General features: G+C 45.4%; 1 protein-coding gene across 1 annotated transcript; it reads right to left on the bottom strand.

Moving 5' to 3' along the window:
• Positions 1 to 134: 134 nt before the first annotated feature.
• On the bottom strand, positions 135 to 23,455 carry LOC139572924 (TBC1 domain family member 31-like). Its single transcript, XM_071395799.1, has 22 exons — positions 22,817 to 23,455; positions 22,447 to 22,593; positions 22,239 to 22,354; positions 21,843 to 22,021; positions 21,513 to 21,664; positions 21,195 to 21,354; positions 20,795 to 20,995; positions 20,472 to 20,633; positions 19,945 to 20,024; positions 18,177 to 18,323; positions 17,453 to 17,586; positions 17,126 to 17,259; positions 16,529 to 16,708; positions 12,049 to 12,281; positions 11,675 to 11,827; positions 9,144 to 9,279; positions 7,993 to 8,085; positions 7,656 to 7,796; positions 7,082 to 7,276; positions 5,817 to 5,970; positions 1,030 to 1,182; positions 135 to 708 (listed from the first exon to the last, which is right to left on the bottom strand). The coding sequence occupies exons 1-22, from the start codon at positions 22,888 to 22,890 to the stop codon at positions 584 to 586; spliced, it is 3,249 nt and encodes a 1,082-aa protein (XP_071251900.1). The 5' UTR covers positions 22,891 to 23,455; the 3' UTR covers positions 135 to 583.
• Between the last annotated feature and the right edge of the window lie 383 nt (positions 23,456 to 23,838).

Genomic DNA, 23,838 nt, shown 5'->3' with positions numbered 1-23,838 from the left:
ACTCACCCTGTGTATATATTATAACTCGTATTATTACCCATTTTCTTTCTCTCTGTATTGTTGTGAAGGACCCGTCAGTCAGCATTTCACTGTTAGTCCACACCTGTTGTTTACAAAGCATCTGACAAATACAATTTGATTTGATAAGGCTTTATTAAAAGATAAATGACCTGGATACCTATGCTGAGGTAAGCAAGCCATAAGTCACCATCAGACCAAAGCACGACGGGTGAGTATAGTCTGGCAAAGACTGAAACTAGTCAACAAGGCAGAGATGAAATGACTCAAAGTTGATCCAACAATACTTAAAAACAACTTAAATAACAAAATATAAATACACATTAAAATACATACAGGAGAGGGTTTTGCTACAAATCTCATTAAGACCATAGAATGTTTTCATGTAATCCCTCTTTAACTAGTCAACACCAGGGTTGTGGTTAGTGGACAGCTGTTTGTTAAGTCAAGTCATATCAGCATCTTCTTTCAAACCGACAAACGAGCAGAAAACCACAAAACATTTCAGTTTCAAGTCTAGATATGCAAAACAAAAAGGCACAGCTGGTGTGTTCGTGTGTGGTGGTTACTGGGAGGTGGTAGAGTTTGAGTTTTTGGCGCGGGCTGCCAGTTTCTGCCGCAGCTCTCTGATGTTCTGCATCAACTCCCTCTCTCTGCAGTCCAGCTCCCCTCGACCCCGGTCCAGAGAGACTGAGAAAACAAGACAGGACTCTTCAGGGACTTACTGTATGGATGTACACTCAGCAAGATTACAGTGGGAACACTGAATAATGTCTTGGTAGATCTGAGTTCTGTTGATATTTTCTTCTGGAGTACAGATCTGGAAAAACCTGTAAATACAGTGAATGTAGATGTTTCTATTGTTATTGACTGTACATGTGTAACTCTGTTGTTTTTGTCGCACTGCTTTGCTTCCTCTTGTCCAGGTCAGTTGTAAATGAGAGCTTGTTCCCAACTGGCCGACCTGGTTAAATAAATCAACATGTGGTACGGACAGTCAGAAACACTCACAGCAAGTGGAGTCGTCTGAGGTGGACTGGTTGTTTAGACAGATGTTGTTGGGACTGTGACGTTGTTGAGACTGAGGACCAGGAGAAGAAACAGGATTGTGAAGCAGGCCTCTAGTGGAGCACGGAGACCTGGCTCTCATCTCCCACTGTTGACCTGCCAAAACATACTGTATTAGTCACCAACAGCCCATACACTTCCTGCCTTAGAGGAACACTGAAACCTTCAACATCAACTATTAGCTTAGAGGAACACTGAAACCTTCAACTATTAGCTTAGAGGAACACTGAAACCTTCAACATCAACTATTAGCTTAGAGGAACACTGAAAGCTTCAACATTAACTATTAGCTTAGAGGAACACTGAAACCTACAACATCAACTATTAGCTTAGAGGAACACTGAAACCTTCAACATCAACTATTAGCTTAGAGGAACACTGAAACCTTCAACATTAACTATTAGCTTAGAGGAACACTGAAACCTTCAACATCAACTATTAGCTTAGAGGAACACTGAAACCTTCAACATCAACTATTAGCTTAGAGGAACACTGAAACCTTCAACATTAACTATTAGCTTAGAGGAACACTGAAACGTTCAACATCAACTATTAGCTTAGAGGAACACTGAAACCTTCAACATCAACTATTAGCTTAGAGGAACACTGAAACCTTCAACATGAACTATTAGCTTAGAGGAACACTGAAACCTACAACATCAACTATTAGCTTAGAGGAACACTGAAACCTTCAACATCAACTATTAGCTTAGAGGAACACTGAAACCTTCAACATTAACTATTAGCTTAGAGGAACACTGAAACTTCAACATCAACTATTAGCTTAGAGGAACACTGAAACCTTCAACTATTAGCTTAGAGGAACACTGAAACCTTCAACATCAACTATTAGCTTAGAGGAACACTGAAATCTTCAACTATTAGCTTAGAGGAACACTGAAACCTTCAACATCAACTATTAGCTTAGAGGAACACTGAAACCTTCAACTATTAGCTTAGAGGAACACTGAAACCTTCAACATCAACTATTAGCTTAGAGGAACACTGAAACCTTCAACTATTAGCTTAGAGGAACACTGAAACCTTCAACATCAACTATTAGCTTAGAGGAACACTGAAACCTACAACATCAACTATTAGCTTAGAGGAACACTGAAACCTTCAACATCAACTATTAGCTTAGAGGAACACTGAAACCTTCAACATTAACTATTAGCTTAGAGGAACACTGAAACTTCAACATCAACTATTAGCTTAGAGGAACACTGAAACCTTCAACTATTAGCTTAGAGGAACACTGAAACCTTCAACATCAACTATTAGCTTAGAGGAACACTGAAATCTTCAACTATTAGCTTAGAGGAACACTGAAACCTTCAACATCAACTATTAGCTTAGAGGAACACTGAAACCTTCAACTATTAGCTTAGAGGAACACTGAAACCTTCAACATCAACTATTAGCTTAGAGGAACACTGAAACCTTCAACTATTAGCTTAGAGGAACACTGAAACCTTCAACATCAACTATTAGCTTAGAGGAACACTGAAACCTTCAACATCAACTATTAGCGTAGAGGAACACTGAAACCTTCAACATCAACTATTAGCTTAGAGGAACACTGAAACCTTCAACATCAACTATTAGCGTAGAGGAACACTGAAACCTTCAACTATTAGCTTAGAGGAACACTGAAACCTTCAACATCAACTATTAGCTTAGAGGAACACTGAAACCTTCAACATCAACTATTAGCTTAGAGGAACACTGAAACCTTCAACATCAACTATTAGCTTAGAGGAACACTGAAACTTTCAACTATTAGCGTAGAGGAACACTGAAACCTTCAACATCAACTATTAGCGTAGAGGAACACTGAAACCTTCAACTATTAGCTTAGAGGAACACTGAAACCTTCAACATCAACTATTAGCTTAGAGGAACACTGAAACCTTCAACATCAACTATTAGCTTAGAGGAACACTGAAACCTTCAACTATTAGCGTAGAGGAACACTGAAACCTTCAACTATTAGCTTAGAGGAACACTGAAACCTTCAACATCAACTATTAGCTTAGAGGAACACTGAAACCTTCAACATCAACTATTAGCGTAGAGGAACACTGAAACCTTCAACTATTAGCTTAGAGGAACACTGAAACCTTCAACATCAACTATTAGCTTAGAGGAACACTGAAACCTTCAACATCAACTATTAGCTTAGAGGAACACTGAAATCTTCAACATCAATTATTAGCTTAGAGGAACACTGAAACCTTCAACATCAACTATTAGCTTAGAGGAACACTGAAACCTTCAACATCAACTATTAGCTTAGAGGAACACTGAAACCTTCAACTATTAGCTTAGAGGAACACTGAAACCTACAACATCAACTATTAGCTTAGAGGAACACTGAAACCTACAACATCAACTATTAGCTTAGAGGAACACTGAAACCTACAACATCAACTATTAGCTTAGAGGAACACTGAAACCTTCAACATCAACTATTAGCTTAGAGGAACACTGAAACCTTCAACATCAACTATTAGCTTAGAGGAACACTGAAACCTTAAACATCAACTATTAGCTTAGAGGAACACTGAAACCTTAAACATCAACTATTAGCTTAGAGGAACACTGAAACCTTCAACATCAACTATTAGCGTAGAGGAACACTGAAACCTTCAACATCAACTATTAGCTTAGAGGAACACTGAAACCTTCAACATTAACTATTAGCTTAGAGGAACACTGAAACTTCAACATCAACTATTAGCTTAGAGGAACACTGAAACCTTCAACTATTAGCTTAGAGGAACACTGAAACCTTCAACATCAACTATTAGCTTAGAGGAACACTGAAAATCTTCAACTATTAGCTTAGAGGAACACTGAAACCTTCAACATCAACTATTAGCTTAGAGGAACACTGAAACCTTCAACTATTAGCTTAGAGGAACACTGAAACCTTCAACATCAACTATTAGCTTAGAGGAACACTGAAACCTTCAACTATTAGCTTAGAGGAACACTGAAACCTTCAACATCAACTATTAGCTTAGAGGAACACTGAAACCTTCAACATCAAATATTAGCTTAGAGGAACACTGAAACCTTCAACATCAACTATTAGCGTAGAGGAACACTGAAACCTTCAACATCAACTATTAGCGTAGAGGAACACTGAAACCTTCAACATCAACTATTAGCTTAGAGGAACACTGAAACCTTCAACATCAACTATTAGCGTAGAGGAACACTGAAACCTTCAACTATTAGCTTAGAGGAACACTGAAACCTTCAACATCAACTATTAGCTTAGAGGAACACTGAAACCTTCAACATCAACTATTAGCTTAGAGGAACACTGAAACCTTCAACATCAACTATTAGCTTAGAGGAACACTGAAACTTTCAACTATTAGCGTAGAGGAACACTGAAACCTTCAACATCAACTATTAGCTTAGAGGAACACTGAAACCTTCAACTATTAGCGTAGAGGAACACTGAAACCTTCAACTATTAGCTTAGAGGAACACTGAAACCTTCAACATCAACTATTAGCTTAGAGGAACACTGAAACCTTCAACATCAACTATTAGCGTAGAGGAACACTGAAACCTTCAACTATTAGCTTAGAGGAACACTGAAACCTTCAACATCAACTATTAGCTTAGAGGAACACTGAAACCTTCAACATCAACTATTAGCTTAGAGGAACACTGAAACCTTCAACATCAACTATTAGCTTAGAGGAACACTGAAACCTTCAACATCAACTATTAGCTTAGAGGAACACTGAAACCTTCAACATCAACTATTAGCTTAGAGGAACACTGAAACCTTCAACTATTAGCTTAGAGGAACACTGAAACCTTCAACTATTAGCTTAGAGGAACACTGAAACCTACAACATCAACTATTAGCTTAGAGGAACACTAAAACCTACAACATCAACTATTAGCTTAGAGGAACACTGAAACCTTCAACATCAACTATTAGCTTAGAGGAACACTGAAACCTTCAACATCAACTATTAGCTTAGAGGAACACTGAAACCTTCAACATCAACTATTAGCTTAGAGGAACACTGAAACCTTCAACTATTAGCTTAGAGGAACACTGAAACCTTCAACATCAACTATTAGCTTAGAGGAACACTGAAACCTTCAACATCAACTATTAGCTTAGAGGAACACTGAAACCTTCAACATCAACTATTAGCTTAGAGGAACACTGAAACCTTAAACATCAACTATTAGCTTAGAGGAACACTGAAACCTTCAACTATTAGCTTAGAGGAACACTGAAACCTACAACATCAACTATTAGCTTAGAGGAACACTGAAACCTACAACATCAACTATTAGCTTAGAGGAACACTGAAACCTACAACATCAACTATTAGCTTAGAGGAACACTGAAACCTTAAACATCAACTATTAGCTTAGAGGAACACTGAAACCTTCAACATCAACTATTAGCTTAGAGGAACACTGAAACCTTCAACATCAACTATTAGCTTAGAGGAACACTGAAACCTTCAACATCAACTATTAGCTTAGAGGAACACTGAAACCTTCAACATCAACTATTAGCTTAGAGGAACACTGAAACCTTAAACATCAACTATTAGCTTAGAGGTGACAGGACTGTAGTATAGCAGTGTAGGTAGTGGGGTAGAATGCTCAGCATGTAGCAGATATGGAATGTATAGAGCCTTTTCTCTCTACAACATATATTTCTATGGGGCTGGGCTCACTGAGTGAGTGGTCCTGGCTCCTGCGGAGGTTGTCTCTGTGCTGCTCGGTCTCCTCTTCCTCCTGGCTGAGGAAGACTCTCCTGTTGGCCTCGGCTGTGGCTGCAGCCTGCCTCTCCTCCTCTAGCTGGGCCTTCTGAGACACCACCTCCTCCCACTGAAACACACAATGTCTGAACACCCTGCAAACCTCCTGCTGAACACACTACACACCTCCCCGTCCCGCTGAAAACACTCCTCCCACCATAAATCAATGACACAAGCATGCCCAGTGTAAGAGCCTTCAGTTGATCAACAGGTACAGTAACTAACAGGACCCTCCATGACTTACTGTATATACCCTCCTCTACATCATCTCTCCTACCCTCTGTCCCTCCACATCCTCATGACCTACTGTATATACCCTCGTCTACATCATCTCTCCTCCTACCCTCTGTCCCTCCACGTCCTCATTCCCTACTGTATATACCCTCTACATCATCTCCCCTCCTACCCTCTGTCCCTCCACATCCTCCATGACCTACTGTATATACCCTCCTCTACATCATCTCTCCTACCCTCTGTCCCTCCACGTCCTCCATGCCCTACTGTATATACCCTCTACATCATCTCTCCTCCTACCCTCTGTCCCTCTACGTCCTCATGCCCTACTGTATATACCCTCCTCTACATCATCTCCCCTCCTACCCTCTGTCCCTCCACATCCTCATGACCTACTGTATATACCCTCCTCTACATCATCTCTCCTCCTACCCTCTGTCCCTCCACGTCCTCCATGCCCTACTGTATATACCCTCCTCTATATCATCATCATCTCTCCTCCTACCTTCTGTCCCTCCACGTCCTCATGACCTACTATATCTCCCCTCCTACCCTCTGTCCCTCTACGTCCTCATGACCTACTGTATATACCCTCTACATCATCTCCCCTCCTACCCTCTGTCCCTCTACGTCCTCCATGACCTACTGTATATACCCTCCTCTACATCATCTCTCCTCCTACCCTCTGTCCCTCTACGTCCTCATGACCTACTGTATATACCCTCCTCTACATCATCTCTCCTCCTACCCTCTGTCCCTCCACGTCCTCCATGACCTACTGTATATACCCTCCTCTACATCATCTCTCCTCCTACCTTCTGTCCCTCCACGTCCTCATGACCTACTGTATATACCCTCCTCTACATCATCTCCCCTCCTACCCCCTGTCCCTCTACGTCCTCATGACCTACTGTATATACCCTCCTCTACATCATCTCTCCTCCTACCCTCTGTCCCTCCACGTCCTCCATGATGTTAACTAGCTGCTGCTCCTTGGTGAGGGTCTCTCTGTGTAGTCCAGCCAGATGGTGGTAGTGTCTGTCCCGGTCTGCATCCTCCTGGTCCAGACGCCTCATCACCTCAGCCTGCCACTCGGTGTCCACTCCCAGCTGACCTGCTTCAGCCAAACACTCCTCTAGAACCTGAGACGGGGAGGTCAGTCTCTCTCTCTCCAATCATCGTTTAATAACCCCCTATATTTCAGTCTAGAACCTGAGACGGGGAGGTCAGTCTCTCTCTCTCTAATCATTGTTTAATAACCCCCTATATTTCAGTCTAGAACCTGAGACGGGGAGGAGGTCAGTCTCTCTCTCTCCAGTCATTGTTTAATAACCCCCTATATTTCAGTCTAGAACCTGAGACGGGGAGGAGGTCAGTCTCTCTCTCTCCAGTCATTGTTTAATAACCCCCTATATTTCAGTCTAGAACCTGAGACGGGGAGGTCAGTCTCTCTCTCTCCAGTCATTGTTTAATATCCCCTATATTTCAGTCTCTGGAAGTATACAGTAGATGAATGCTCACCTTCTTGGTTCCCGGGCTGACGTCAGTGTCGTTGTTAAGGAGGTGTTGGAAGGTAGCCTCCTCGACCTCTGACCTGTGTCTCCTGGTATCCACCTCTGCTCTGACCTCCTGAGTCACACGCACCTGCTCCTTGGCCAGTTGCTACAACACAAGGATGACATCATGGTCTGGTGAATGAAGACCAAGCCATATTGGAGCTGGACAGCGTTAAAATGGCCAATGTTAAATTACGTGTGGTGTCTTAACTTTATGCTGCAAGGAATAGAACGTGAATGACAAGATAGTGTTTGTCTCAGGGTCTCTGCACATTGTTGCTGTGATGAGGACAGTCACTGACCTGTTCAAACAGCCGTCTCTGTGCTTCCAGCTCCATCTGTCTGACTTGTATATCCTGTACTGCTGCTGCAGTCTCCTGGTCTCTGGTGTTCATCTGACCCCAACAAACACAACATATTATTATTATATATTTTTTTTTTATCCGTTATTTTACCAGGTAAGTTGACTGAGAACACGTTCTCATTTGCAGCAACGACCTGGGGAATAGTTACAGGGGAGAGGAGGGGGATGAATGAGCCAATTGTAAACTGGGGATTATTAGGTGACCGTGATGGTTGAGGGCCAGATTGGGAATTTAGCCAGGACACCGGGGTTAACACCCCTACTCTTACGATAAGTGCCATGGGATCTTTAATGACCTCAGAGAGTCAGGACACCCGTTTAACGTCCCATCCGAAAGACGGCACCCTACACAGAGCAGTGTCCCCAATCACTGCCCTGGGGCATTGGGATCTTTGTTTAGACCAGAGGAAAGAGTGCCTCCTACTGGCCCTCCAACACCACTTCCAGCAGCATCTGGTCTCCCATCCAGGGACTGACCAGGACCAACCCTGCTTAGCTTCAGAAGCAAGCCATCAGTGGTATGCAGGGTGGTATGCTGCTGGACAAATGTAGAGTAGAGGACATATAGACACCCCATTAAATACAGTAGAGGACATATAGACACCCCATTATATACAGTAGAATACATAGTCACCCCATTAAATACAGTATAGTACATATAGACACCCCATTATATACAGTAAAGTACATATAGACACCCCATTATATACAGTATAGTACATAGACACCATTATATACAGTAGAATACATAGACACCCCATTATATACAGTATAGTACATATAGACAACCCATTATATACAGTATAGTACATATAGACACCATTATAGACAGTATAGTCACCCCATTAAATACAGTAAAGTACATATAGACACCCCATTATATACAGTATAGTACATAGACACCCCATTAAATACAGTATAGTACATATAGACACCCCATTATATACAGTAAAGTACATATAGACACCCCATTATATACAGTAAAGTACATATAGACACCCCATCACATTACACACAAAATAAAAGGATGGTTGAAAGAATGAATCTCTTCTTTCAATATTAAATACAGGGCGGTGAGTGAAAACAGACCTTCCTCTGTATCTGCTGGTCCAGTCTGTGTAGTTCAGTCAGTCTCTGGTCCTGCTGCTGTTTCAGGAAGCGTCTCCTGGCAGCATCCATCAGCTGGAGGTCCTTCACCTTCAACTCACGCTTCATGGCTGTTAACCTGGAGACACATTACAGACTGTCAGAGAGACTAACCTGGAGACACATTACAGACTGTCAGAGAGACTGACCTGGGGACGCATTACAGACTGTCAGAGAGACTAACCTGGAGACACATTACAGACTGTCAGAGAGACTAACCTGGAGACACATTACAGACTGTCAGAGAGACTAACCTGGAGACACATTACAGACTGTCAGAGAGACTAACCTGGAGACACATTACAGACTGTCAGAGAGACTAACCTGGAGACACATTACAGACTGTCAGAGAGACTAACCTGGAGACACATTACAGACTGTCAGAGAGACTAACCTGGAGACACATTACAGACTGTCAGAGAGACTAACCTGGAGACACATTACAGACTGTCAGAGACTGACCTGGGGACACATTACAGACTGTCAGAGAGACTAACCTGGGGACACATTACAGACTGTCAGACTGACCTGGGGACACATTACAGACTGTCAGAGAGACTAACCTGGGGACACATTACAGACTGTCAGAGAGACTAACCTGGGGACGCATTACAGACTGTCAGAGAGACTAACCTGGGGACGCATTACAGACTGTCAGATAGACTAACCTGGGGATACATTACAGACTGTCAGAGAGACTAACCTGGGGACGCATTACAGACTGTCAGATAGACTAACCTGGAGACACATTACAGACTGTCAGAGAGACTAACCTGGGGATACATTACAGACTGTCAGAGAGACTAACCTGGGGACGCATTACAGACTGTCAGATAGACTAACCTGGGGACGCATTACAGACTGTCAGATAGACTAACCTGGGGATACATTACAGACTGTTAGATAAATACATGATGCAGACACATTTCTGGCTTGGAAAGGGGGGGGGACCTAGTCAAATTGTACAACTGAATGTATTCAACTGTGTCTTCCTCTCTGAATCAGAGAGGTGCGGGGGGCTGCCTTAAATCGACATCCACGTCTTCGACACTCTAACCACTAGTCTACCTGCCGCCCCTACACTAACCACTAGGCTGCCTGCCTGCCTCTACACTCTAACCACTAGGCTACCTGCCGTCCCTACACTCTAACCACTAGTCTACCTGCCTGCCCCTACACTCTAACCACTAGTCTACCTGCCTGCCCCTACACTCTAACCACTAGGCTACCTGCCTGCCCCTACACTCTAACCACTAGTCTACCTGCCGCCCCTACACTCTAACCACTAGTCTACCTGCCGCCCCAACACTCTAACCACTAGTCTACCTGCCGCCCCAACACTCTAACCACTAGTCTACCTGCCGCCCCTACACTCTAACCACTAGGCTACCTGCCTGCCCCTACACTCTAACCACTAGTCTACCTGCCTGCCCCTACACTCTAACCACTAGACTACCTGCCGTCCCTACACTCTAACCTCTAGGCTACCTGCCTGCCCCTACACTCTAACCACTAGGCTACCTGCCGTCCCTACACTCTAACCACTAGGCTACCTGCCTGCCCCTACACTCTAACCACTAGGCTACCTGCCTGCCCCTACACTCTAACCTCTAGGCTACCTGCCGTCCCTACACTCTAACCACTAGGCTACCTGCCGCCCCTACACTCTAACCACTAGGCTACCTGCCTGCCCCTACACTCTAACCACTAGGCTACCTGCCTCCCCCTACCCTCTAACCACTAGTCTACCTGCCGCCCCTACACTCTAACCACTAGGCTACCTGCCTCCCCCTACACTCTAACCACTAGTCTACCTGCCGCCCCTACACTCTAACCACTAGGCTACCTGCCGCCCCTACACTCTAACCACTAGTCTACCTGCCTGCCCCTACACTCTAACCACTAGGCTACCTGCCTGCCCCTACACTCTAACCTCTAGGCTACCTGCCTCCCCCTACACTCTAACCACTAGTCTACCTGCCGCCCCTACACTATAACTACTAGGCTACCTGCCGTCCCTACACTCTAACCTCTAGGCTACCTGCCTGCCCCTACACTCTAACCACTAGGCTACCTGCCTGCCCCTACACTCTAACCACTAGGCTACCTGCCGCCCCTACACTCTAACCACTAGTCTACCTGCCTGACCCTACACTCTAACCACTAGGCTACCTGCCGCCCCTCCACTCTAACCACTAGGCTACCAGCCTGCCCCTACACTCTAACCACTAGGCTACCTGCCGCCCCTCCACTCTAACCACTAGGCTACCAGCCTGCCCCTACACTCTAACCACTAGGCTACCTGCCGTCCCTACACTCTAACCACTAGGCTACCTGCCTGCCCCTACACTCTAACCACTAGGCTACCTGCCTGCCCCTACACTCTAACTAATAGGCTACCTGCCTGCCGTGAATGATTGATGTAGTAATAAATTGGCATACATAGATGACTGTATGTGTGTCTGTTCTCTGACCTGGTTCTCTGTTCAGCCAGCTTGCTCTCCTCCTGCTGTAGGATGTCCCTGCGTTTCTCCTCAGCCTGCTGCAGTAACTCCTGCTGGGTGTACCACGCCTCGTCCTCAGCCTGCCTCTGAACCGCCTCCGCACGCAGCTCCTGCACCGCCTGCCTAGACAGACACACACACACACACACACATCTAACACGGTTCTTTGACACAAATACTGAAGAAGGCTTTGAGTAAAAAACGTCCATGTCAAGCTTTTTCCCCTGCTACTGCAAGAAAAACAGAGATAAGATATTAAGAGTTGACTTGGTGTGAACCTTATTGTCTTTGCCAGTGTTCTAGAATGCCACAGAAAGGATAAGATGCCAATGATACAATCTGACCTCTCTCTGAGGTAGTCCACCTCCTGCTGGCGTATCCTCTCTCTCTCCTGAGACTGGTACTCCACTATGTAGGTGGGGTACTTGTTGAAGACAGGGTACTGTCCCCTGGTCAGAGGCTGAAAGTCATCCAGCATGTTCCTGGGGTGGATGTCTGCTGGGGTGCTCTCCATCAGCCTGTATGTCTCCTTTATCATGGAGCTGACGTCCAGGTTGTTACGGTGATGGAAGAAATACTGGGAGGGAGAGAAAGAGGCAGGGAGAGAATTAAGTGTGCATTTTCCCTTTATGAAGAAGAAGGTAAATATACTGTAGCTGCAAGCAGCAATGAACAGGGTTCATAGGATGGCAGAATATCTTTTTTTAAAGATCTCTGGGAAGGGGTTCATGGGAGGGGGTCCATGGGAAGGGGTCCATGGGAAGGGGTCCATGGGAAGGGGTCCATGGGAAGGGGTCCATGGGAAGGGGTCCATGGGAAGGGGTCCATGGGAAGGGGTCTCTGGGAGGGGGTCCCTGGGAAGGGGTCTCTGGGAGGGGGTCCCTGGGAAGGGGTCTCTGGGAAGGGGTCCCTGGGAGGGGGTCCCTGGGAGGGGGTCCCTGGGAGGGGGTCCATGGGAAGGGGTCCATGGGAAGGGGTCCATGGGAAGAGGTCTCTGGGAAGGGGTCTCTGGGAAGGGGTCTCTTGGGAGGGGGTCCCTGGGAAGGGGTCCATGGGAAGGGGTCCCTGGGAGGGGGTCCCTGGGAGGGGGTCCCTGGGAAGGGGTCCATGGGAAGGGGTCCATGGGAAGGGGTCTCTTGGAAGGGGTCTCTTGGGAGGGGGTCTCTGGGAGGGGGTCCCTGGGAAGGGGTCCCTGGGAAGGGGTCCCTGGGAAGGGGTCTCTGGGAAGGGGTCTCCTGGGAGGGGGTCCATGGGAAGGGGTCCCTGGGAAGGGGTCCCTGGGAAGGGGTCTCTGGGAAGGGGTCCCTGGGAAGGGGTCCATGGGAGGGGGTCCCTGGGAGGGGGTCCCTGGGAAGGGGTCTCTGGGAAGGGGTCCCTGGGAAGGGGTCCCTGGGAAGGGGTCCATGGGAAGGGGTCTCTTGGAAGGGGTCTCTTGGGAGGGGGTCTCTGGGAGGGGGTCCCTGGGAAGGGGTCCCTGGGAAGGGGTCTCTGGGAAGGGGTCCCTGGGAAGGGGTCCATGGGAAGGGGTCTCTGGGAGGGGGTCCCTGGGAGGGGGTCCCTGGGAAGGGGTCTCTGGGAGGGGGTCCCTGGGAAGGGGTCCCTGGGAAGTGGTTCATGGGAAGGGGTTCATGGGAAGGGGTCTCTTGGAAGGGGTCCCTGGGAAGGGGTCCATGGGAAGGGGTCTCTTGGGAGGGGTCTCTTGGGAGGGGGTCTCTGGGAGGGGGTCCCTGGGAGGGGGTCTCTGGGAAGGGGTCCATGGGAAGGGGTCTCTGGGAAGGGGTCCCTGGGAGGGGGTCTCTGGGAAGGGGTCTCTGGGAAGGGGTCTCTGGGAAGGGGTCTCTGGGAAGGGGTCTCTGGGAAGGGGTCTCTGGGAGGGGGTCCCTGGGAAGGGGTCCCTGGGAAGGGGTCCCTGGGAGGGGGTCCCTGGGAGGGGGTCTCTGGGAAGGGGTCTCTGGGAAGGGGTCCATGGGAAGGGGTCCCTGGGAAGGGGTCCATGGGAAGGGGTCCATGGGAAGGGGTCCCTGGGAAGGGGTCCATGGGAGGGGGTCTCTGGGAAGGAGTCTCTGGGAAGGGGTCTCTGGGAAGGGGTCCCTGGGAAGGGGTCCCTGGGAAGGGGTCTCTGGGAAGGGGTCCATGGGAAGGGGTCCCTGGGAAGGGGTCCCTGGGAAGGGGTCCATGGGAAGGGGTCCCTGGGAAGGGGTCCATGGGAAGGGGTCCATGGGAAGGGGTCTCTGGGAAGGAGTCTCTGGGAAGGGGTCTCTGGGAAGGGGTCCCTGGGAAGGGGTCCCTGGGAAGGGGTCTCATGGGAAGGGGTCTCTGGGAAGGGGTCCCTGGGAAGGGGTCTCTGGGAAGGAGTCTCTGGGAAGGGGTCTCTGGGAAGGGGTCCATGGGAGGGGGTCCATGGGAGGGGGTCTCTAGGAAGGGGTCCCTCAGAAGGGGTCCCTCAGAAGGGGTCCATGGGAAGGGGTCCCTGGGAAGTGGTCCATGGGAAGGGGTCCCTGGGAAGGGGTCTCTGGGAAGGGGTCCCTGGGAAGGGGTCCCTGGGAGGGGGTCCATGGGAAGGGGTCCCTGGGAAGGGGTCTCTGGGAAGGGGTCCCTGGGAAGGGGTCCCTGGGAAGGGGTCTCTGGGAGGGGGTCTCGGAGGGGGTGGGAGGGGGTCTCTGGGAGGGGGTCTCTGGGAGGGGGTCCATGGGAAGGGGTCTCTAGGAAGGGGTCCCTCAGAAGGGGTCCCTCAGAAGGGGTCCATGGGAAGGGGTCCCTGGGAAGTGGTCCATGGGAAGGGGTCCCTGGGAAGGGGTCTCTGGGAAGGGGTCCCTGGGAAGGGGTCCCTGGGAGGGGGTCCATGGGAAGGGGTCCCTGGGAGGGGGTCCCTGGGAAGGGGTCCCTGGGAGGGGGTCTCTGGGAAGGGGTCCCTGGCCAAGAAAAGGTTGAAGACCCCTGCTGTAGGTCATACGGGGTGACGGATATGAGGATTTATAACTGCTTATAACTTCGCCACCTATAGGTCAATCAGTAAAAATAATAAGAAAAATAAGTTACCAAAAATTACCAAAATAAGTTACCAATCTATGCTTGAGATATTTGACAATGTCAAGAATTTAAAAAAATAAAAATGCAGCTTTGCTGTGAACAACTAATAAATTAGACTAGAGTAACAATGTTAAAATGATGCAAATAATGCTCTGTTCTTCAATATTCATCCTTAATATACAATTCGGAGACTGTCGCAGTCGTCATGACAACATACATAACATGAAGTCATATAAAGGGCCTAACCAATGAGTGTCCCTTCCCATGGTTTATATAAAACATCTTACCTCATCTTCCCATGGTTTATATAACACATCTTACCTCGTCTTCCCATGGTTTATATAAAACATCTTACCTCATCTTCCCATGGTTTATATAAAACATCTTACCTCATCTTCCCATGGTTTATATAAAACATCTTACCTCATCTTCCCATGGTTTATATAAAACATCTTACCTCATCTTCCCATGGTTTATATAAAACATCTTACCTCGTCTTCCCATGGTTTATATAAAACATCTTACCTCATCTTCCCATGGTTTATATAAAACATCTTACCTCATCTTCCCATGGTTTATATAAAACATCTTACCTCGTCTTCCCATGGTTTATATAAAACATCTTACCTCGTCTTCCCATGGTTTATATAAAACATCTTACCTCATCTTCCCATGGTTTATATAAAACATCTTACCTCGTCTTCCCATGGTTTATATAAAACATCTTACCTCACCTTCCCATGGTTTATATAAAACATCTTACCTCATCTTCCCATGGTTTATATAAAACATCTTACCTCATCTTCCCATGGTTTATATAAAACATCTTACCTAAACCTTCCCATGGTTTATATAAAACATCTTACCGTAAACCTTCCCATGGTTTATATAAAACATCTTACCGTAAACCTTCCCATGGTTTATATAAAACATCTTACCTCATCTTCCCATGGTTTATATAAAACATCTTACCTCAACCTTCCCATGGTTTATATAAAACATCTTACCTCATCTTCCCATGGTTTATATAAAACATCTTACCTCGTCTTCCCATGGTTTATATAAAACATCTTACCTCATCTTCCCATGGTTTATATAAAACATCTTACCTCATCTTCCCATGGTTTATATAAAACATCTTACCTCGTCTTCCCATGGTTTATATAAAACATCTTACCTCGTCTTCCCATGGTTTATATAAAACATCTTACCTCGTCTTCCCATGGTTTATATAAAACATCTTACCTCGTCCTTCCCATGGTTTATATAAAACATCTTACTGTAAACCTTCCCATGGTTTATATAAAACATCTTACCTCATCTTCCCATGGTTTATATAAAACATCTTACCTCGTCTTCCCATGGTTTATATAAAACATCTTACCTCATCTTCCCATGGTTAATATAAAACATCTTACCTCACCTTCCCATGGTTTATATAAAACATCTTACCTCATCTTCCCATGGTTTATATAAAACATCTTACCTCGTCTTCCCATGGTTTATATAAAACATCTTACCTCATCTTCCCATGGTTAATATAAAACATCTTACCTCACCTTCCCATGGTTTATATAACACATCTTACCTCATCTTCCCATGGTTTATATAAAACATCTTACCTCATCTTCTCATGGTTTATATAAAACATCTTACCTCATCTTCTCATGGTTTATATAAAACATCTTACCTCCTCTTCCCATAGTTTACATAAAACATCTTACTGTAAACCTTCCCATGGTTTATTTAAAACATCTTACCTCATCTTCCCATGGTTTATATAAAACATCTTACCTCAAAGTCCTCTTTGTGGCTGCAGAGCAGTAGTGGAGCGCGGCAGCAGGTGACATAGGAGACCACAGATACCAATAAGAAGGCAGGATGGTTAGAGAAGACGTTGTCAAACAGTTTGAGCCACTCATCTCTGGTCAGCACCTCAGAGAACAGAGTCTCTAACAGGGGCCACACATACAGCTGGAGGAGAGGGGGGAGAGAGAGAGAGAGAGAGAGGTTATTAAAGAGTTTCAGACCCTTTTCTCTGGTCGACATCTCAGAGAACAGAGTCTCTAACAGGGGGGAGAGAGAGAGAGAGAGGTTATTAAAGAGTTTCAGACACTTTTCTCTGGTCGACATCTCAGAGAACAGAGTCTCTAACAGGGGCCACACATACAGCTGGAGGAGGGGGGAGTGAGAGAGAGAGAGAGGTTATTAAAGAGTTTCAGACACTCATCTCTGGTTGACATCTCAGAGAACAGAGTCTCTCACAGCGAGTGGAAATGTATCACTGAACACTTGTTTGTGGGAGCAGATAAAAAACCAACCATACAATACTAGTGTGATTATAATACAGTTGTAAGGAGAGTTTAAAAAGAGATCTCCTGGTCGTCTCACCTGAGAGGTGACTCCACAGTCGATGAGGTGCTGCAGCAGTTCCTTGTCATGGTGAGCCAGAACATTCTCTGCCATGCTCAGTACGTTGAGAGGAGGGTTGGGGAAGTATTCAAACCAGTGCTGGCACCAGTTCACTGCAAAGGACAAACAAAACTGTCAATACCCTATTTTACAACCAAAGTGCAACAACAAAGTTACATAAACAATGTACACGAAAAAGCAAACTGAAAAAGTGACAAATATTCAGCAACTCTAAGTTAGCAAACAGGGCCGACATGAAAGGACAAGTGAAACATGATTCAGTTTCTAGTACTGTGTGTACAGTACCTATAGTGGTGGCGACCACTTCAAAACAGAGCAGTGGGTTATTCTGGAAGAGCTTGACGAAGGGAAACGCCACCAGAGGGAGGTAGTCTGTCTCTCCAAAGATGGCCGCCCAGTGGGCTAGTGCAGACAACACTCTGTAGGCAGACAAGAGATGGAAATGACAGCACTGTCAGATATACCCATCATGATTCATGGAAATGACAGCACTGTCAGATATACCCATCATGATTCATGGAAATGACAGCACTGTCAGATATACCCATCATGATTCATGGAAATGACAGCACTGTCAGATATACCCATCATGATTCATGGAAATGACAGCACTGTCAGATACACCCATCATGATTCATGGAAATGACAGCACTGTCAGATACACCCATCATGATTCATGGAAATGGCAGCACTGTCAGATACACCCATCATGATTCATGGAAATGACAGCACTGTCAGATATACCCATCATGATTCATGGAAATGACAGCACTGTCAGATATACCCATCATGATTCATGGAAATGACAGCACTGTCAGATACACCCATCATGATTCATGGAAATGACAGCACTGTCAGATATACCCATCACAATAATTAATCATCAAGGACGTTTTGATAAAAATGGAAGAACCAGTAGCTCCTACTATTAATAATCCCAGATCATCGGAGCGTGCCCATGCCAGGCCAACATGACAGCAGGCCCATAGTGCCAGCCAGGTAAGTATACCTTTGAAGTCCCCGCTGCAGTTTGTGGCTCTTGATGGGGTATCGCTCCTGGATGCTGAGGTAGGCAGAGTGCAGGCCTTTATCGGTCAGACTACTGAAGGCTGCGTGGTTCTCTGGCAGATGCAGGAGGGACCTCCACACAAACATCCTGAGAAATAAACGCATGATCATCATAATGGAAACGGTTTACTGTAGTGTCTAAAGGAGCACCGTTTACTGTAGTGTCTAAAGGAGCACAGTTTACTGTAGTGCCTAAAGGAGCACCGTTTGGTGTAGTGTCTAAAGGAGCACCGTTTACTGTAGTGCCTAAAGGAGCACCGTTTACTGTAGTGTCTAAAGGAGCACCGTTTACTGTAGTGTCTAAAGGAGCACCGTTTACTGTAGTGTCTAAAGGAGCACCGTTTACTGTAGTGTCTAAAGCAGCACCGTTTACTGTAGTGTCTAAAGGAGCACCGTTTACTGTAGTGTCTAAAGGAGCACCGTTTACTGTAGTGTCTAAAGGAGCACCGTTTACTGTAGTGTCTAAAGGAGCACCGTTTACTGTAGTGTCTAAAGGAGCACCGTTTACTGTAGTGTCTAAAGGAGCACCGTTTACTGTAGTGTCTAAAGGAGCACCGTTTACTGTAGTGTCTAAAGGAGCACCGTTTACTGTGGTGTCTAAAGGAGCACCGTTTACTGTAGTGTCTAAAGGAGCACCGTTTACTGTAGTGTCTAAAGGAGCACCGTTTACTGTAGTGTCTAAAGGAGCACCGTTTACTATAGTGTCTAAAGGAGCACCGTTTAATGTAGTGTCTAAAGGAGCACCGTTTAATGTAGTGTCTAAAGGAGCACCGTTTACTGTAGTGTCTAAAAGAGCACCGTTTACTGTAGTGTCTAAAAGAGCACCGTTTACTGTAGTGCCTAAAGGAGCACCGTTTACTGTAGTGTCTAAAGGAGCACCGTTTACTGTAGTGTCTAAAGGAGCACCGTTTACTGTCGTGTCTAAAGGAGCACCGTTTACTGTAGTGTCTAAAGGAGCACCGTTTACTGTAGTGCCTAAAGGAGCACCGTTTACTGTAGTGCCTAAAGGAGCACCGTTTACTGTAGTGCCTAAAGGAGCACCGTTTACTGTAGTGCCTAAAGGAGCACCGTTTACTGTAGTGTCTAAAGGAGCACCGTTTACTGTAGTGTCTAAAGGAGCACCGTTTACTGTCGTGTCTAAAGGAGCACCGTTTACTGTAGTGTCTAAAGGAGCACCGTTTACTGTAGTGTCTAAAGGAGCACCGTTTACTGTAGTGTCTAAAGGAGCACCGTTTACTGTAGTGTCTAAAGGAGCACCGTTTACTGTAGTGTCTAAAGGAGCACCATTTAATGTAGTGTATAAGGAGCACCATTCACTGTAGTGTCTAAAGGAGCACCGTTTACTGTGGTGTCTAAAGGAGCACCATTCACTGTAGTGTCTAAAGGAGCACCGTTTACTGTATTGTCTAAAGGAGCACTGTTTACTGTAGTGTCTAAAGGAGCACCGTTTACTGTAGTGTCTAAAGGAGCACCGTTTACTGTAGTGCCTAAAGGAGCACCGTTTACTGTAGTGTCTAAAGGAGCACCGTTTACTGTAGTGTCTAAAGGAGCACCATTTACTGTAGTGTCTAAAGGAGCACCGTTTACTGTAGTGTCTAAAGGAGCACCATTTACTGTAGTGTATAAGGAGCACATTTGTATGTTGCTGCCCCTCGTTAAAACTGTGACACCTTGTGACTGTGACACATTCCTGATTTGTAGTTAGTTACCTGTATTTAGCTGGATATTCTCCAAATGCCTTCAGTAACGCCACAAGTCTCTTCTTGTTTAGACCGTCAGGCAGTTCATTCTGAAAAAGAAAAGCCACAAATCAGTTGAATGCCTCACTTGATTCAAAAGAACATCATTCAAAATGTGGATGAGGAAAACCAATGGTAAAATCATCAGACAGCTTGGCTCCAGACCAGAGAACTAAATAAGGTCATGCTATTATACGGTCACTATGAGATTATACCACAAGTATCTATGCTTCTGTCTGCCATGTGTTTCTGCATGCTCTACAGGTGTAGGCTCTTAATTTGAGGCAGTTTGCTACAGAGGGAAAATAATCCTGGAGCAACAGGAAATGTGAATTATAATATTGATTATAATTAATGGACATTTTTTGTAGGGGTCAAAATCTGACATTTTCAAGGGGAAATTACAAACTTTAGAAGCCTTTTAAAACCTTAAATACAAGTTTGCATTTCCTGTTGTGCAACAAAAGAGTGATCCAATGAATATCCTACATCTGTACCTCTTTATCCTCTGCCATGGACACAGCTGGAGGCCTCAGGACTTTGGTCTTGACCCGTCGACCAGAGCTTTTGGCCGGCCGCTGGACCGCTTCTGACTTCACCTTCATTGTCAGAGCCGAACACTCTCCACCAGACACCACTTTGACCAGGGACGGAGGAGGCTAGGAGAGGATGACGAGTGGCTCAGGGGAAGGCAGAAACATGACTGATGTGTGCTAATCTAAAAACTACACAGATGAAACGAAGCTGCCTGGGTCATTTAGCAAAATTCAAGGACACGTGTCAGATGAACGGCCTTTCTAATCATTCTGATGATTGCTACCTTGTTGTAGTCCTGGGTCAGACACTGAACACTGTAGATGTTTAAGCTGCCGTTGTCCATTATCGTGACAATATGGCGTCCGTTGGGACTGACGGTGGCTGAGGTGATGGCGTCATCATGGGATCCGATGTTGAAGAGCAGCTTGCAGGTCTGGATGTTGATGAAACGCATCACACCATCCTGACTCAGCACCCCAAGAGTCTGAAGAACAAAAACTAAATGTTCTCATTTTCCAACCACCGAGACAAATAAAGCATGTTCTCCAAAATACATCAGTATCAGATAGCATTGGCTGTACATTGGCTGCTTTCTTGGCAAGTGTTCACTTGAAAAAGAGATGTAAAACTCAACGTGACTTCCTTGGTTAAAGGATGAATAAATAGAATGAATGAATACATACCTGGCTGGCCCCACCATCGAAGCTGTCTGGTAGGAACTCAAGCTGTCTGACAGTGCGAACCTTGGGAGGCATCTGGACCACTCTAAGCAGCTGCCTGGTGTCCAGACACCACAGATGGAGAAGGTTGGATCTGCCCCCTGCAGACAGAATCTTCCCATCACTGTGAAGAGAACACAGATGGTTTTAGGAGGACATCACTGGTACTGAACATCTGCTTTGTTGTTCAGAGCTTATCTGATAGTCATAGCCCCACAGACAGACACACTTTTGTATATTAGACTTCCACTTCCACTCAACCTTTCAAAAACACACACACACCGTGTGACAGCAAATGCCTTGTAGTGTATCCTGGGTCCCTCATCAGGAACAGGCAGCTGGTATTTGCAAAACAACGTGTCACTCTCCCAGGCAAAGATGGAGTCATCGTTGAAACAGCTGAGGATGGTGTTACTCAGAGGAAGAAAGAACACCTAGAAAAAAAGAACACACACAGTTAAAATGAATTTTCAGAAATTCAGATAAATTGTTTAGAGTTCTACAAAATGTAAAATATAAAAGGCACTGTGTGAATTTTGCCATTATGTATTCATTGTATTGTCAAATGTGAAAAATGAAATGATTCAGTTCTGTAAATGTGAATGATCTAACCCTCTGTATGCCGACAGACTGACGGACATTGAGTTTCCTCTTCCTCTGGAAGGTGTCCAGGTCCCAGAGCTGAGCCGTGTCAGCTGACGTACTGATGGCGTAGCGGCCAGAGCCATGGACCGACACGGAGGATACCGCCCCCTCGTGACCCCGCATCCAGCTCACCAGCTGCTTCGTATCTGACAGAATCAAACAATTAATCAATCCGTTTTTTGTTCCAATTGGCAAACACCCAGCAAAAACTCCATTATCTGATGGAATCATTGGTCTTTCAACGTACTGGAAGTTTGTGTATACAGGCCAATACACCACAGAAGATGACTTTACCCTCCTCAATCAGCTAATCAGTTCCTAACCTTTTGGAAAACAATTAAGCAGCAATGTAAGGAGTCATACCTTTGTCAAAGCACTTGATGGAGTAGTCTGCAAGAGCAACCAAGAATTCCGTTGTTCTGCGCAAGTTGAAAGCCAAGGCAGTGCATGCTTGACCGGTTTTCTGAACAAGTCTAAACCTGGAGAGAGACAGAATAGGGATGAGCACGGCCTGCACCAGTAAGAGTATTGCAATGCAATATTGTGGTGTTGACAGTGTGACATACTGCACCTGTTTCTGGTGATGTCTAAGACATAAATATTCCCATGGTGGTCTCCAGCCAGGAAAGAGTCCCCTGTAGTGTCGAAGGTGACATGAAGGAAGCGGACTGTTTTGGACTGGTAGGCAGCTGCACTGCGAATCACTGTGACCATGACGCTGTTAAAGCAAAAACTGTTATTATGGTCTACATACAAGATGCACGTCTAGCTGTCAGACAAGAATACAAAGCACAGCTTCTATTCAAGATATGCAGAAACAGACAATAACATTCCCTCTCGTTTACGATCAACAACACTCAACAGCCAGGCTTCACTATCACAAGGTGATGGAGACTCAACAAGTGGGTTATGAGCTAACGTTATCCTTTGAAACGACCTACCCAGTATTACTTGGTGTTGGTTTTCGATGCCATACTTTTCCCTCCTCCTTGTTTCCAATGTCGGTCGTTTGCATTTTTTTTGTTGATGAGCACAATTGAGGATATGATACGTTTGGATCTAGTTAGCTAGCGAGTTAGCAGTGGTAACTAATTCGCTGTTGATTAGCTAGCCGGCTAGCCTGAATACCAGCCTATCGTCTGGCGGTCTGTACAGCGCGAAATTTGAAATAACACGTTATTGCTGGTCTCCAATCGCAAGAAGAGCATTCACAAGCATATTATCGAGCAATCAATATCGCGCTAAATTATTTATTGAGAACAAAACTCAAATGAATGCCATAATTATAAATCTGTCTTCAGTTAAAAGGTTGTCAGCGGTTATCTTGTCGCTTCTTGAATGACGTCACGGATGGGATGTAAACAGTAGCAGGAATTGTGGTTACTGGAGTTCGCTATGATCAAATAGGTTAAATTGGAGGATTGGAGGTTTGAAACCTCTCTGTATAGATGTACCACAGTTAAAAACGAATAAATGTAATTGTTCTAAAGTCATTACTGCTAATTATAAGGGGGTGGATAACATAGCCATAGGCCATGAAGGTGGACAAGGACCAATGCCGTGCCAAGTTTTGGTTTAGAAAAAAGTATAATAGGTGGACACATTCTCAAGGTGATCACAATACAATACAATATCAAATGTATCTAGCTAGCTACAGTATTTGACACCTGTCTTATTTGCCTGCACTTTTAGCAACGCGGTTCTAATTATATACACTAGCGTTGCTTTCAATTGTATTGAGACAAAATATCTTAAAGGATCATATTATTAAACAGACTTTCCAAACGTGGGTCTGTTGTAGACCCACTTCCTCTCTCCTGACCTCATGCCAAAATAAAAGTCCTGCACATGCACCATATGTGGACAAAAAAGGAATAACTTGTGGGGGACTTTTATTTTGACATTAAGTAAGCAGAGAGGAAGTGGGTCTACAACATACCCACGTTTGGTAAGTGTGTTTAAT

The sequence above is a fragment of the Salvelinus alpinus genome, chromosome 4 (assembly GCF_045679555.1).
Source record: "Salvelinus alpinus chromosome 4, SLU_Salpinus.1, whole genome shotgun sequence".
In the NCBI taxonomy this organism is placed as follows: Eukaryota; Metazoa; Chordata; class Actinopteri; order Salmoniformes; family Salmonidae; genus Salvelinus; species Salvelinus alpinus.
This window is presented reverse-complemented; position numbering and strand designations above follow the sequence as displayed.